This window comes from Pelobates fuscus, chromosome 6, assembly GCF_036172605.1.
Source record: "Pelobates fuscus isolate aPelFus1 chromosome 6, aPelFus1.pri, whole genome shotgun sequence".
Classification (NCBI taxonomy): domain Eukaryota; kingdom Metazoa; phylum Chordata; class Amphibia; order Anura; family Pelobatidae; genus Pelobates; species Pelobates fuscus.
In genome coordinates, this window is record NC_086322.1 from 120,521,364 (window position 1) to 120,537,119 (window position 15,756).

Here is a 15,756-nt window from a genome sequence, read left to right on the forward strand (position 1 = left end):
CAACCCGATTGCATTCTCTAGGCACTCCTTCCGTATAGGAGCAGCCTCTAGCACTAACACACCGGTCCATATCATCAAGAGACTGGGGCGGTGGAAATCCTCCATATATACTGCATATATTCCACAGCCGGAGAAAGAGCTTCGCCAAGCTTTCAGCAACTTGGTTTTGTAAAAAATGCAATAAAGTGTGTATTTCTCGAATTTATCTTTTTGCCCTCTTTTATTTACAGGCCCACTCATACGTTGGTTTCGGCACACCACAACCAACTTTGCTCACAGTTACTATCCATTACGTATTTAAATTCTGAGCACAAGTTAAAAGGCCTGAACTTGTGGAGGCCTGAATTTGTGGGAGGAGTAAGTCCCCTACTTAAACTCCCAGCCCCTACTCACCTCTGCCTTTCAGCTGATTGTTCCCACCCACCTACACCCTGTTATAATTACATTCTCCTTGGTGGGCCCTCTTTTATTTACAGGCCCACTCGTACGTTGGTTTCGGCACACCACAACCAACTTTGCTCACAGTTACTATCCATTACGTATTTAAATTCTGAGCACAAATATATATATATATATATATATATATTTTTTTTTTTTTAAATCAATGGACCTATTCAATGGGCCTGGGCCTGAAGCTCCAGCTCCCTTTGTTAATCCGGCCTTGTGTGTGTGTGTGTGTGTATATATATATATATATATACATATATATATATATACATACACATATACATATACACATATACATATATATATATACATATATATACATATACATACATACATATATACATATATATACATATATATACATATACATATATACACATATATACATATATATATACATATATACACATATACATATATATATACATATATATATCTATATATACATATATATATATATACATACACATATACATACACATATATATATACATATACATATATATATACACATATATATATATACATACACATATATACATACACATATATACATACACATATATATACATATACATATATATATATACACATACACATATATATATATACACATATATATATACACATATATATATATATATACACACATATATATACACACATATATACACACATATATATACATATATATATATATATATACACACCTATATATATATATATACACACACATATATATATATATATACACACACATATATATATACATATATATACACATATAAATATATACACATATATAAATATATACATATATATACACACATATAAATATATACATATATATATACACATATAAATATATACACATATATACATATATAAATATATACACATATATACATATATAAATATATACACATATATACATATATAAATATATACACATATATACATATATAAATATATACACATATATACATATATAAATATATACACATATATACATATATAAATATATACACATATATACATATATAAATATATACACATATATACATATATAAATATATACACATATATACATATATAAATATATACACATATATACATATATAAATATATACACATATATACATATATAAATATATACACATATATACATATATAAATATATACACATATATACATATATAAATATATACACATATATACATATATAAATATATACACGATTTAAAATTATATTATATATACTTATTATATATATGATCTAAGTATATATAATATAATTTTAAAGGACCACTATAGTGCCCTGAGGGTGCCCACAGGGGTCATCAGTTAATGATGACATCGACGGGAACCTATGCTCAGTATCCTATGTATCATTCGACCAAGTGGTCGAGTTGGTTCAGAAAACAGGAACCAAGGCACTAATGGCAAAGGCGGATGTGGAATCAGCTTTTAGGTTATTGCCGATTCATCCAGAGTGCCACCATTTCTTGCTGTTTTTTCGACGGCCAGTATTTCATTGACTTATGCTTGCCAATGGGATGCTGCATCTCATATGCATATTTCGAGGAATTCAGTACATTTCTTCAATGGGTGGTTAGGTAGGAGGATGCTAATAGGTTTGCTGTACATTATTTGGATGATTTTCTTTGTGTCGGCCCCACAGGTTCCGACGCTTGCCATCTATTGCTACGTGCATTGGAATGGGTAGCCAGTCTGTTTGGTGTCCCATTGGCAGCAGACAAAACTGTAGAACCAACCACTTGCCTTATTTTTTTAAGTTTGGAGAATGATTCGCATAAGAGCGAATGTAGGTTGCCACAGGATAAGCTCCGGGTTCTCCTTCAGGCTGTGGAGGCGGTTCGTAGGGCAAAGAAGGTTACTTTGCAAACTCTACAATCTCTCACTGGCCTCCTGAACTTTGCATGCGGAGTAATTCCGATGGGGAGGGTATTTAGCAGGTTCTTGGCAAAAGCAACCTGTGGGATAAAGATAAAGTCCCCTCATCACTTCAGCAGTGTGACATCGCCCATAAAGGCTGACCTAGCAGTGTGGGAGGCGTTCCTTAGGGATTTCAATGGACGTGTCTTTTTCAGGAGGATGGCAGTCTTTTCAGAAAACTGTACACTGATGCATCCGGGAGTGTGGGTTTTGGTGGATACTTTGCAGGCAGCTGGTGTGCGGCGTGGTGGCTGGGGACATAGAAAGGGAGGGCACTTATCTGCAATTTGACATTCCTTGAGCTATTCCCCAGGGTAGTGGCATTGGTTTTGTAGGGAGATCTGCTGCAGAATAAAAAGGTCATCTTTTTTACAGACAATATGTCAGTTGTTGAGGCTGTCAATCATATGAATGCTTCCTCCATACTTGTTGTTCAGTTACTGCGGTGTTTTGGCTTTATTTGCATGTCGCTGAATATTATTTTCAGGGTATGCCATGTGCCGGGGTATTTGAATGTGGTTGCTGATGCACTCTCTTGTTTGCAATGGACGCAATTTTGTACGGCTGCTCAGGGTCACAGGTCGAGGGATCAGCTTGCCCAGAGGAAATGTGGCAGCTTGGGACATCCTCCTTGGAGGATTCATAAAGGAGTCTTTGGCGCCCGGCACCTGGGCAGCTTATAAGGTCTGGGGAGTACTTGGGGTGAAGCGGTAGCTGGGACAGGGGGGATGGCTCTTTGGAGCGCTTATATACGTTATTGTGGTTTCTTTGTCAATTATTCGCTGCAGGGGCATCCGCGTCAGCGGTAGATCGGAACGTGGCCGTTTTAGCTTTCTTTTTTAAGATGAATGGCTGGGTGGATCTGACAAAGCATTTTATGGTTGGACAGGCATTGAAGGGTTTTAGGAAAGGCAGGAGATCTGTGGATTCTCGTCGACCAGTATCCTTCGAGATTTTACAGGGTTTCATTGGTGGTCTACTGAGCATATGTTTTTCGAATTATGAGGTTCTGGTGTTTACAGAAGCTTTTGTGTGGGCATTCTTTGGAACCTTTGGTATTGGGGAATTGGTTAGTGTTAACCGGTATGGGGAAGGAGGTATTCAAATGAGTGATGTGGATGTGAGAAAGGATCGGGTAACCATCTGGTTACATCGCCCAAAAACTGACTGTTTTTGGGAAAGGTTGCACAATCACCTTGTTTTCTTTGGAGGGGTCGAACATGTTCCCAGTTTACTGTGCATCAGTTTTTCGGGATGCACGGTCAAAAGCTGGGGGTTCTTTTTTGCGCCATGAAGACGGATCACCACTGTCATGAGGGTATTCCGATTGGGCTTGCAAGGCATTGGGTTAAATACCCAGCAATTCGGGACACTTTCCTTCCCAATTGGAGCAGCGACAGAGGCCGTCCGCTTTGGTTTTGGGGACCAACTACTTAAGCGGATTGGGAAGTGGGAATCACTACGGTTCCAGTGCTATGTGCGGCCCAATCGGTTAGTGTAAGTATCATGGATAATATATAAAAAAAGTTATTTACGTCTGTGGGATAGGTACCTTGGTTGGTCGGATGGTAAGAGTGTGGTGGCTGAGGGGGGTCTGTAAGGGTTTTTAGACAATTCACTTCTTTGTTTATTTTCTCAGGATGGGTTGCATGAGTGGTTGGCCACTCTTTCATTTACTGGGCACAGAGCAGAGCTGCAGTTTGACCGCAAGGACAACAGCTAGGCTTTCCACGGGCATTGGTCGCATTGGGGTGTTGGGTGGAGACAGATCAGCTTGGACATTTTTCAGAGAGTGGGTATGGGGCATGTGCCAGACGTGGTGTTAATTCATGCGAGGGTCATGATATTGGGCTTATTCCTCACAGGGACTTGGTCAGGTACATAAACAGGGATATGTTCCGGGTGTGGTTATCATTTGGTCTGAGATGGTGCCTCACTTTAACTGGTGGCATGTCAGGAATCAGGTAGCTGTTGCAAAATGTAGGGGCAATGTGAATAAGTTGATGTCAGTCTTCATCAGGCGACTTGGAGGAATAGTGGTTAGGCATGTGGAGCTGGAAACCATGCTCCCTGGATATTTTATGAAAGATTGAGAGCATCTTTCAGACATAGTCAATGATTTTCTCAACCTGGGATTTCAAGAGGGCTTGGAACTTGCGCTACTACGGCTGGGTGGCAGGCGCTCAGCTGGCTTAAGGCGATCAAGCACTGAGCTGTGACGGGGAGTTAAATAAGAAATTTGAGGTGGACGGGGTTATCTGTGATGGGAAATAATGTTTTTGTTACTGAGGAGTATTATGTGTTTGGTAGGTTCAAGCTCATCGGTGGCTCTGGACCTGGGGCTGCAGGGATATCTCGGTATACCCCTACGGTTGGGATCTGTTTGGAAAATGGTGCCTTCTTAGGCTGTTTTTATATGTCTATGGCTATACGGAGATGTACGTTGTGGGGTCATTGTCATGGGTAAATGGGGGATGGATGAAGTTTAAGAGTTTTTTTGCAGGATGTTTGACATTGACCTTTATTTGTGAATTTTATAAATTTTTTATTAAAGCTGTGGAAAATTTAATCCAACACTAATTTGTGTCCGTGTCTTACCGGGGAGGGTGCAATAAAGGGGGGTGTTAACCACCTATGTCTAAAATGTCAAGGATTTCCAACGTTATGCAGGATTTCTATCCACAGGCAAGCTATACAAGTCTTTTGTTTTTACAAAAATAACTTTGCCTTTAATTGTTATAGCGTTCAGGATTTGTTAAAATTACTTTGCAATCTGTATGTTGAAAAAACAGGTTTCTATCTGTGGGATTTAATTTATTTTTTCTTTCTTTCTTGTGATTTGAGTTTGTTTTGGTAGGTATTGTACTGGGAATCTGTGTTGAAGAGCTTGTCCCACCATGTAAAAGTTGAGGCGTAGTTACCAACAAGGTTCGTGTGATGAAAATCATGAAAGCGTGCTCCTATGTAGAAGGGAACCAGGTGTAGGGGATTCAGAGGGATGTCATATCCACTACAAAAAGAACACACAAAATATATATTTAATATTAAAATAAAGCATATATGGTTACTTCTTTTCAAAGCATCTACCTACAGCATATGTTTATAAGAACATATTAGCACTTATGAAGAATTTATGATTTCCAAAAATTCTGAAGCCATTGATTTGATTTTTTTTTTCTTTTTTTCTTTTCTTTTTTTATAAATAGCGAACAGTGCTACATAGCACACATGAAAAAGATGATGCATTCTGCCTATATTTGCAAATGCAATAAAATTACCGTATATACTCGAGTATAAGCCGACCCGAATATAAGCCGAGGCCCCTAATTTTATCCCAAAAAACTGGGAAAACTTATTGACTCGAGTATAAGACTAGGGTGGGAAATGCAGCAGCTACTGGTAAATTTCTAAATAAAATTAGATCCTAAAAAAAATATATTAATTGAATATTTATTTACAGTGTGTGTATAATGAATGCAGTGTGTGCGTATGTGTGTGTGTATGAGTGCAGCGTGTGTGTATGAGTGCAGTGTGTGTGTGCATGAATGCAGTGTGTGTGTGCATGAATGCAGTGTGTGTGTGCATGAATGCAGTGTGTGAATGCAGTGTGTGCAGGGCCGGTGCAAGGATATTTGCCGCCGTAGGCAAAAAATGTTTTGCCGCCCCCTCCCCCCCCATATGTCCTGACTTCCCCTCCTCCTCCCTCAGTGGTCCTTACCCCCCACCCCCATGTTCCTTCACCCCCCACCCCCATGTTCCTTCACTCCCCCCCCCAGTGGTCCTGACTCACCACTCCCCTAGTGGTCCTTACCCTCCCCTCCCCTAGTGGTCCTTACTTCCCCCTCCCCTCCCATAGTGGTCCTTATACCCCCCCCTCCCTCCAATAGTGGTCCTTATCCCCCCTCCCTCCCATAGTGGTCCTTATCCCCCCTCCCTCCCATAGTGGTCCTTATCCCCCCCCTCCCTCCCATAGTGCTCCTTATCCCCCCCTCCCTCCCATAGTGGTCCTTATAGCCCCCCTCCCTCCCATAGTGGTCCTTATACCCCCCCTCCCTCCCATAGTGGTCCTTATCCCCCCCCTCCCTCCCATAGTGGTCCTTATCCCCCCTCCCTCCCATAGTGGTCCTTATCCCCCCCCTCCCTCCCATAGTGGTCCTTATCCCCCCCCTCCCTCCCATAGTGGTCCTTATCCCCCCCTCCCTCCCATAGTGGTCCTTATCCCCCCCTCCCTCCCATAGTGGTCCTTATCCCCCCTCCCTCCCATAGTGGTCCTTATCCCCCCTCCCTCCCATAGTGGTCCTTATCCCCCCCTCCCTCCCATAGTGGTCCTTATCCCCCCCTCCCTCCCATAGTGGTCCTTATCCCCCCCTCCCTCCCATAGTGGTCCTTATCCCCCCCTCCCTCCCATAGTGCTCCTTATACCCCCCCTCCCTCCCATAGTGGTCCTTATACCCCCCCTCCATCCCATAGTGGTCCTTATACCCCCCCTCCCTCCCATAGTGGTCCTTATCCCCCCCCCTCCCTCCCATAGTGGTCCTTATACCCCCCTCCCTCCCATAGTGCTCCTTATCCCCCCCTCCCTCCCATAGTGGTCCTTATACCCCCCCTCCCTCCCATAGTGGTCCTTATCCCCCCCTCCCTCCCATAGTGGTCCTTATCCCCCCCCTCCCTCCCATAGTGGTCCTTATCCCCCCCTCCCTCCCATAGTGGTCCTTATCCCCCCCTCCCTCCCATAGTGGTCCTTATCCCCCCCCTCCCTCCCATAGTGGTCCTTATCCCCCCCCCTCCCTCCCATAGTGGTCCTTATCCCCCCCTCCCTCCCATAGTGGTCCTTATCCCCCCCCCTCCCTCCCATAGCGGTCCTTATACCCCCCTCCCTCCCATAGTGGTCCTTATACCCCTTTTTTTGTTATTATTATTTTTTTATTAGTATTTCTTATTTTATTTATATTTTTTTTTTCGTCCCCCCTCCCTGCTTGATACATGGCAGGGAGGGGGGCTCTCCTTCCCTGGTGGTCCAGTGGCAGTTCAGTGGGGGGGGAGAGGGGTGCTGGCAGAGCTGTACTTACCTTTCCTGCAGCTCATGTCAGCTCTCTCTTCCTCCGCGCGGTCTGTGCAGCTCCCTCAGTCAGCTCCCACTGTAAGTCTCGCGAGAGCCGCGGCTCTCGCGAGACTTACACTGGGAGCTGACCGAGGTGCTGAACGGACGGCGCGGAGGAGGAGAGAGCTGACAGGAGCTGCAGAACAGGTAAGTTACAGCTCTGCCAGCCCCCCTCTCCCCCAGTCTGTATTATGGCAATGCAAATTGCCATAATACAGACTCTGACTCGAGTATAAGCCGAGTTGGGGTTTTTCAGCCCAAAAAATGGGCTGAAAAACTCGGCTTATACTCGAGTATATACGGTAAGTGTTACAAAAGTTCTCTCTTCATCTACTGAGCATACAGATCATCCCTACTTAGCAGATATAAATATAATACATGGTTATTTTTTAAAGTGAAAATGTTAATTCAAAAGTTAATTCAAAGTGGATTTCAAATTTAAGTCCAAAGTAGCTGAACTGGAAGCATAGTTGACTTTGGTCATTATTGCAGTTCAGCTATTTTGACCTTACATTTAAAATTAATTTTAAATGTACTTTTAATTCTCCCTTTAATTAACAATCCTAAATAGTGAATAGTGTATGACAGTTAGTGATACTGTATAAAGCAAATACCATGCTAAGGTGGTTTTGAATAGTTCTTTAAAAGTAAGAACTGCTAAAGCAACGTAACTTTTGTGACAGAAAAGCATTTTGCTATTCTGTACTGGGAATGCTTGACAACTGACTTAAGGACCAAACTTATGGAATAAAAGGGAATCATGACATGTCACACATGTCATGTGTCCTTAAGGGGTTAAAGGGACACTACAGGCACCAAAACAACTTTAGCTTAATAAAGCAGTACTGGTGTATAGATCATGCCCCTGCACTGCACAATTATCTGCCAATTAGGAATTAATTAAAGTTTAATTTACAGAGCAGGAGATTAAAAACTTCTAAAGCACAATAACATCTGTTTAGAAATGAAACCATGTTTTTCATGCATGCTCTCATATGCATTCAGAAAACCTGTGGCTAGGGCTGCATAAACAGAAACAGGTGATTTAATTCCTAAATGGCAGAGCTTTGGGCAGTGAGACTGCAAGGGCTGATGTGTACACAAAAACTGCTCCATTAAGCTACAGTTTTTTTATATATATATAGTATTCCTTTAATAATGAAATTATGTATTGGTGAAATTCTTGAAATTGCTGTACACAGCTTCAACTAATTTGAATAATTATCACGCCTTCAATCATTTTAGTGATTCATTTGTTATTGAGTTTTGATACTGAAATTTATTTAGAGACTATATAGGGCCCACTGTGAAAAAACAAAACAGGATGGACATGATATATTCTAGACAAATTATGGAGGAAAAAAGAAAAAAAAATCAACATGGCTGAGGCATGTTTATGTTTATTTAGGTGTTCTAAGATATGCATAAAAGGGGAATACAAACACTCGAAGAGGCTTAAAAACTAATATATTTTATCAGCATAAAATGAATGCAGTTAAAAGATGTTTATACATAGCAAAAAGTATCTATTTCTGGCACCATACAGGAAGGGTTCTCGTGACACAACCTAACAGATGTCCCAACATGTAGGATTCCTGGCGGTCTGTCTGCACTCTGCCTCTTGTTTTTTAGACCCATTGAGGTTTATAACTTTTAGATAATAGGTTGACACCAAACAGGTGAAATAGGCACTCAAAATAAACCATTCATCAGATACATTTCCTGTACCTCAGGAACAGTGTGTCCATTATGATGTCAGAAATTTTTATTTGCACAAGGAGTACATTTTCACAAAACAGATTGACAGCTCTTGGAACCTTACCTGTGAACATCTATTGTTTCCATCACTCTGAACACCATCCATGCCCACAGCAGAATGATGTGATTGCAGAACACCATCATCGCAATAAATAACCCTACACCAATTATCAGTATTTCCAGGGGATGTGCATACTCTGCTTGCATTCCAAAAGGAGACTGAAAGAAATATAGAAAATACATAAAGACTTAACTTGCTTCAGTTGTTACTGGCACTTAGACTTTACACTCAGAATAGCTGTGTCTCACTTTTCCAAATAAATAAAATTGAAGATACTTGGAGTGCCTAGATCCTCTTTCAACCACTGAAGTCTACTTCCTGGGTCTGGTGTTGGCCCTTGCCCTTGGTCCAGTTTAGCAGCTCAATCTTCACGTGATTGGAGTGCGGTTCTTTTTTTTAAATTCTGAAAGCAGTTTCTTTTTATAGAAACTTACCTACCACACTGTTAGCTTCTTTGAAGTGAAATGCAGATGTACATTCTTACCTCTGGTTCCACATTATTGCTACCCTATTCTTTCTCTGTAGTGCTCATCTCTGTATGTTTATCTTAGTTACTAAAGCCCCATCTGACTCATAATCTCCTTGTCTTCCTTTCCCACCTCCCCACATTTCCCACCTTTCCCACCTCTTTTATAACATTCTTCATTGTGTGTGCATCAACTACTATCATCTTATCCAGCCATTTTTCTTATCAACATAACCGTTTTGACAAAAACTGCTTATTAATTTTACCACAACGTACGCTAGACAAACCTCAAATGTAATTTCCTCTACAGACTGAGAAGATTATTCACAAAATTTAAATTGTCAGGAGCTGGTACTTTTTACAAACAGCTGGGTTTTTAAAATGTATTTATTTGTTTGAAAATTGGCCTAAAATGTGTACCTGTCTTGGTTAACTCTCCAAAACAATCCCGGATTAGTGAATAAGCTTGTGCATGTAAATCTATTCAAATGGTAAATTCATCTAGATAATTTATTGTGAATTGGTAGAATGATATTTGTTAACATTATGCCTAAAATAAATCAAGATAACCAGGTTGGAAATAGAGCTAAACTGGGTATTTTTTTAATCTCTACCATTTTAGTGTTTAATTCTCACAATGCATTGCTAAAACTAATTAACCTTTTAATAGGTTATTTAACAAAAAAAAACAGTGTTTTCATAAAAAAAAGATAAAACTTGAAAACAAACTTGTGCTCCAGCACCGAGGTTCTCACTGCTGTCTGCTGACATTACTCAACCTCACTGGAGAGGGTGGGTGGTCAGGCTGAGGGGAGGACATGGGACATGGGACATGGATGGCATTAAAGGACCACTCTAGTGCCAGGAAAGCATACTCGTTTTCCTGGCACTAGAGTGCCCTGAGGGTGCCCCCACCCTCAGGGACCCCCTCCCGCCCGGCTCTGGAAAGGGGAAAGGGGTAAAAACTTACCTTTTTCCAGCGCTGGGCGGAGAGATCTCCTCCTGCTCTCCTCCTCCGATCCTCCTCTTCTCCTCCCCGTCGGCTGAATGCGCACGCGCGGCAAGAGCTGCGCGCGCATTCAGCCGGTCACATAGGAAAGCATTCATAATGCTTTCCTATGGACGCTGGCGTGCTCTCACTGTGAAAATCACAGTGAGAAGCACGCAAGCGCCTCTAGTGGCTGTCAATGAGACAGCCACTAGAGGACATAGGGGGAAGGCTTAACCCATTCATAAACATAGCAGTTTCTCTGAAACTGCTATGTTTCTGAAAAAATGGGTTAACCCTAGAGGTACCTGGCACCCAGACCACTTCATTAAGCTGAAGTGGTCTGGGTGCCTAGAGTGGTCCTTTAAGGGAGAGTGCTGCTAATCGCTGCCTGGCGACAGATGCCAAAATAGCACATGATTCACATTAGCCATCAGGAATTCAGGAGTTCCAAGCTGAATAGTGACACCCCAAAAAGTTATTTCATAGCAAAATGCTGCACAAACAGAACCTAGACATCATGACTACTTCAATTCAATGAAGTCGTCATTGTGCTTGGAGCAACCCTTTAAAGAAAAGTGCATGCAGAATAATCATAAACTGTATGACATTTTGATAAAAATAATTTTTTATCAAAATGTCTGGGCACCATAGCAACTTCATCCCAATTATGCTCTTATAGTGCTGTAACAGATCACCTGGCACCCCCACTGGTTACCTCCATTAATGGATGGTCATAGTTCTTCCCAAGGGCTCCAAGCAATCCACATAACACCAGCTTGGTTGGGGTCTCGCCGTCTCCTACCCACCCTGGACCTACGACAAGGCTCCAGGTTTCAGTGGGTGAACCTCTCTTTCCCCAGAGAGTAAAGCAGGAACAAGCTCTTAAAAGAGCTTAGTGATTATCCAAGGGAGTATGCAGAGCATAGCAATCCCTTGTAGCTGTTTCCCCCAATAAGAGACAGGGCTCTAAATTGAGGGTGAAGTAGAATTAGTTTAATGAGCACAAAGGCATTTCTTATATACAGTTTTCCCCACAAGGATACCACCCACGTGGACCTTGTAGAGCACAGGACACAAAGTCACAACAGGCAATCAACACAGTATTGTACAGTTAGACACTCCCAGCTAATGTATACAAACCCTCCCCTCTGCCTGTGATACAATTACCAAATACGATGGACTAACTCAATTACCACAGGCAGAAAATATCCAGTTTTACCCAAAGTCCAGAAACACCCCAATACAACAACATATCCCCACACACATCCCTGGATAGCCCTGATCTGGGTGAACAACATATCCAAAAATCACCCAGATCAGAGCAGGTGTTCAAAAGTTTTATGGAAGTCACAATTGCCGACCGCAAAGTGCACTATAGAAGGATGATGTCAGAAAATAGCAAAGGCTGATGGGAGATTGAGGAGGGACAAAGCAGCCAGTTTAAACTGGTCTGGCAGTGTTCCTGGGACAACGCCCTGCTGGAGAAACAATAGGACAGGAAAGAGGGGGAGGGGAAGAGGCACATTTTCCAATGGATTTAAAGGGGCAGAATTTATTTTTTTTTTAAATCCAATAAGCCCAAATAGACTTTTAAAATGGCAATACACCCCAGGGGCCATAGTCGCAGGGCAGGAGGCTGGCAAGCAGGCCCCTCCAAAAACTCATGGAAAACTCCCTTAACCCCTTGAGGACACATGACATGTGTGACATGTCATGATTCCCTTTTATTCCAGAAGTTTGGTCCTTAAGGGGTTAAAAAGGGGAGTTTGTCACAAGTGCCATCTTACTTTGAGTTAAGCAGTTTACGAATAACCCCAAATTTGTGAAAACGTTGCCTATCAACTCAGCCCTCTGATTTCCAACGATGTCCAAGGCTTCAGTGAGAAAGCCTCAATGGGCAGAGAGAACTTTGGTAAAATATCTAAACCCTTAAGGAAAGACGGTGTCCAGGACTTCATTGTGATTAAATTCTAATGGTGCCCAGAGTGTTCCTATAATTGGGATATTACTACAGGAAAGCAAATATCCAGTAGTACTCCAACAAAAGTCAAGAGATTTAAGTCAGAAAACGAGGACACATAACAAACATCCAGGATGGTGGCTAACACTATTGCTGCTATCTACTGTTTGCAGTAATCACATATGTGTTTTAATGTACCGTGAACTCGTGGTGTGGTTTGTGGATGTATTTGTAGATCCTCTTGTGGTGCAAGAGTCGATGAAAGAAATAGTGCCACGTATCTTCAGTAACAGCACAACCAAAGCATTGCGCACCGAGCATGTACCTAAACAAAGAAAATTGAGACAGTTAAAAAGTAATAACTACAGTCATAATAATATGATCTGAAATGTCCTATTCCAAAATTGAATGCCCCACATGTCAAAAGAAGGATGTATAGCGTCATCAGTACTAACTAAGCAGGACATTCGAAACTGGTATAAAGTCTCCAGGGAATGGACTACGAAGATGAAAAGAAAATGTAATTGGTCCTTGAGGGGTTAATTACACATATCAGACTAACTTCTCTCTCCTGATAAATTGAGAGCACTTTGGACGTATGTAACACATTCTCTTTAAGGATTGGCTGTAAATCATAAGTAAACTGAAAATAATTATACATATTTAGTAATGGTAGAGATTTGCAAACAACTAAATATTTAACTTCTTACCACCGAGGCATGGTGTCCCAGTCATAGGGAATATTGAAAAATTCTGTAAAATAGTATATCCCACATATCAGAGGAAGCTGGATGCAAAAATGGTTGAAAAGAAGCCCTTTGAAGCACCTCCACTGACTCTCCCATGTCTCAGGTTTATCCTGCAATTAGAGAAATAATGTTTTTATAGCGGGGTAAAATATGAAAAGTATATTATATATTCTATATGTAGTTTTAAAAATGTGTAAATATGTTGTTTATAACTATATAATTTAAGTTTATATGTATTATGACACTACAGGTACACAATCATTTACTATTTGAAATAAGTAGGTTAAACAAATTATGTTGATAACCAATTTGAGCGGATTGCGTAATCAGCACCTAGCATACAGCACTAATGCATGATAGTCTCCTAATTAGCAGCCTACACAATAGAGTATTTGAATGTGACAATATTTTAAATACTAGTCTAGAGATTTATATTTAAGCTGATAAAGAATATTCCAACCATCGCAACCACTATATCTTACTGTAGTGGTTATGGTTCCAGGAGTGCGCTGGTGTAGTCCCATGGAAAGATGTCAAACTATTTTTGTGTAGTTTAACACTTACCTGGTGTCTGCTGGGCTCCTGTGCTTTACTTGTTCTTTTCCAGGAAGATAAGCAAACTTTTAGTGCTCAGAGCAAAGAAGGACTGCAATCATTTCATCTCGGCTAATGAGGGCAGTCTTCTATCAGCTCAAGAATACCAGATGCAGCAGATGCAGTGAAGTGAAGTGGAGGGACCCAGGTAAGTTGTCAAGCCATGCTAAAACAGTTTGACACCTCCCCATGGTATAATGCCAGAGCACTGCTGGCATGAAAATCACTACAGCCATTTTTGCCAACACAATTTACATACACAAAAATATACCTTAATCACACATTTTCCCCTTTACATGTGATTCTTAATTTATTTTTTCAACATTTACCCATGCCTTGTCGTAAGAGGAGAATCCGGAATTATTTAAATTCCACACTTTGGCATTGGCATTTGTGATGCCTATATTATTGATATACAAATTACTCTCTACTAGATGTTTTTCTCCAGCTATCACTTTACAGGGTTATTTACTAAAGTGAGAATTATAGAGAATGTAATCATTTAAGCCAATATAACTCAATTCGACAATTTCTCCAAGTCAATTCTGTTTCCAGCTTTGGACCACTGCTTTATTTTCTTGCTTTCTTTACCTTTGATTTGGGGGTCTCTTTTTTTCTATTCAATGCTAGCGATCTCAGTATTAGCAGTAGCCAGCTTTGATTTCTTTAGCCAGCATAACTAATCCCTGTGAGGGGGTCTCTTTTTGTTACTCAGTGCTAGCAATCTTAGTATTAGAAGTAGCCAGTTTTGATTTCTTTAGCCAGCATAACTAATCCCTGTGAGGGGGTCTCTTTTTGCTACTCAGTGCTAGCGATCTTAGTATTAGCAGTTGCCAGTTTTAATTTCTTTAGCCAGCATAACTAATCCCTGTTAGGGGGTCTCTTTCTGCTACCCAGTACTAGCAATCTTAGTATTAGCAGCAGTCAGCTTTGATCTCTTTAGCCAGCATAGCGAGAGACGGATACACCGTCCGACTCAGTCTGTCTCTAGTAAGGTTTGGACTAGTGAGATATCTACAGTACACTTCGATCTAACTGACTCTGGTATATAGCTGAAATATTTTGCTAAGCAACACTCTATTAGACTAAGGGATCATACCTCCGTATCGGATTTATTATTGGGATTTGAGAAAACAACATTAGATGTAGACAGCTACTTAATGCTGTATATAATCAGATATCAGGCTGTAGCTGTTCCCATACTAAATGAGTACGTTGGAGGTGGTTGGGTACTTTCAAAGAAACAGTGGGTACTACCAAATTTATATTGATTCAAATCCACTCTATGTCTGGCTAGAATCAAACATTCACCTCAAAAACACTGTATTGTACCCTTTGTCACGGTGGCGGTCCGATGTCCGGGAACCCAGACACAGTGTCTAGGTGGCGGAGCAGGACCAGGACCCAGTATGCCTGATGTTCAGAGTAGGAGTCACAGTGTGGAGGTGGGTTAGCAGGGTCTGGTGCAGGGTAACCGCACGCCCCCTGGTGTTGAGCACCAGCGTTTGTGCAGCCACATACCAAGACCCTGAATCAGCTTCAGCGGATACCAGGAACTAGGAGCATGGAAATTAGTAGACCTCCCAGGAACTGAATAGGGATCCTCTGCAGCAAGATTGTATCCAGTACTAGAAACAAGGCAAGACTAGAGATAGGCACCAAACATGAAAACA

The 15,756-nt window shown here is 41.3% G+C and overlaps 1 protein-coding gene across 1 annotated transcript in view; it reads right to left on the reverse strand.

Annotated features, from left to right (window-relative positions):
- Window positions 1-5,052: 5,052 nt before the first annotated feature.
- The window catches only part of LOC134614431 (methylsterol monooxygenase 1-like), a 50,308-nt gene continuing 39,604 nt past the window's right edge, over window positions 5,053-15,756 (reverse strand). Inside the window, exons 3-6 of the mRNA XM_063458203.1 lie at window positions 13,451-13,599; window positions 12,939-13,065; window positions 9,327-9,481; window positions 5,053-5,413 (exon numbers count right to left, since the gene is read on the reverse strand). Of these exons, the coding sequence (XP_063314273.1) occupies window positions 5,218-5,413; window positions 9,327-9,481; window positions 12,939-13,065; window positions 13,451-13,599 (627 nt within the window). The 3' untranslated portion in view covers window positions 5,053-5,217. The remainder of the gene's footprint in view (window positions 5,414-9,326; window positions 9,482-12,938; window positions 13,066-13,450; window positions 13,600-15,756) is intronic.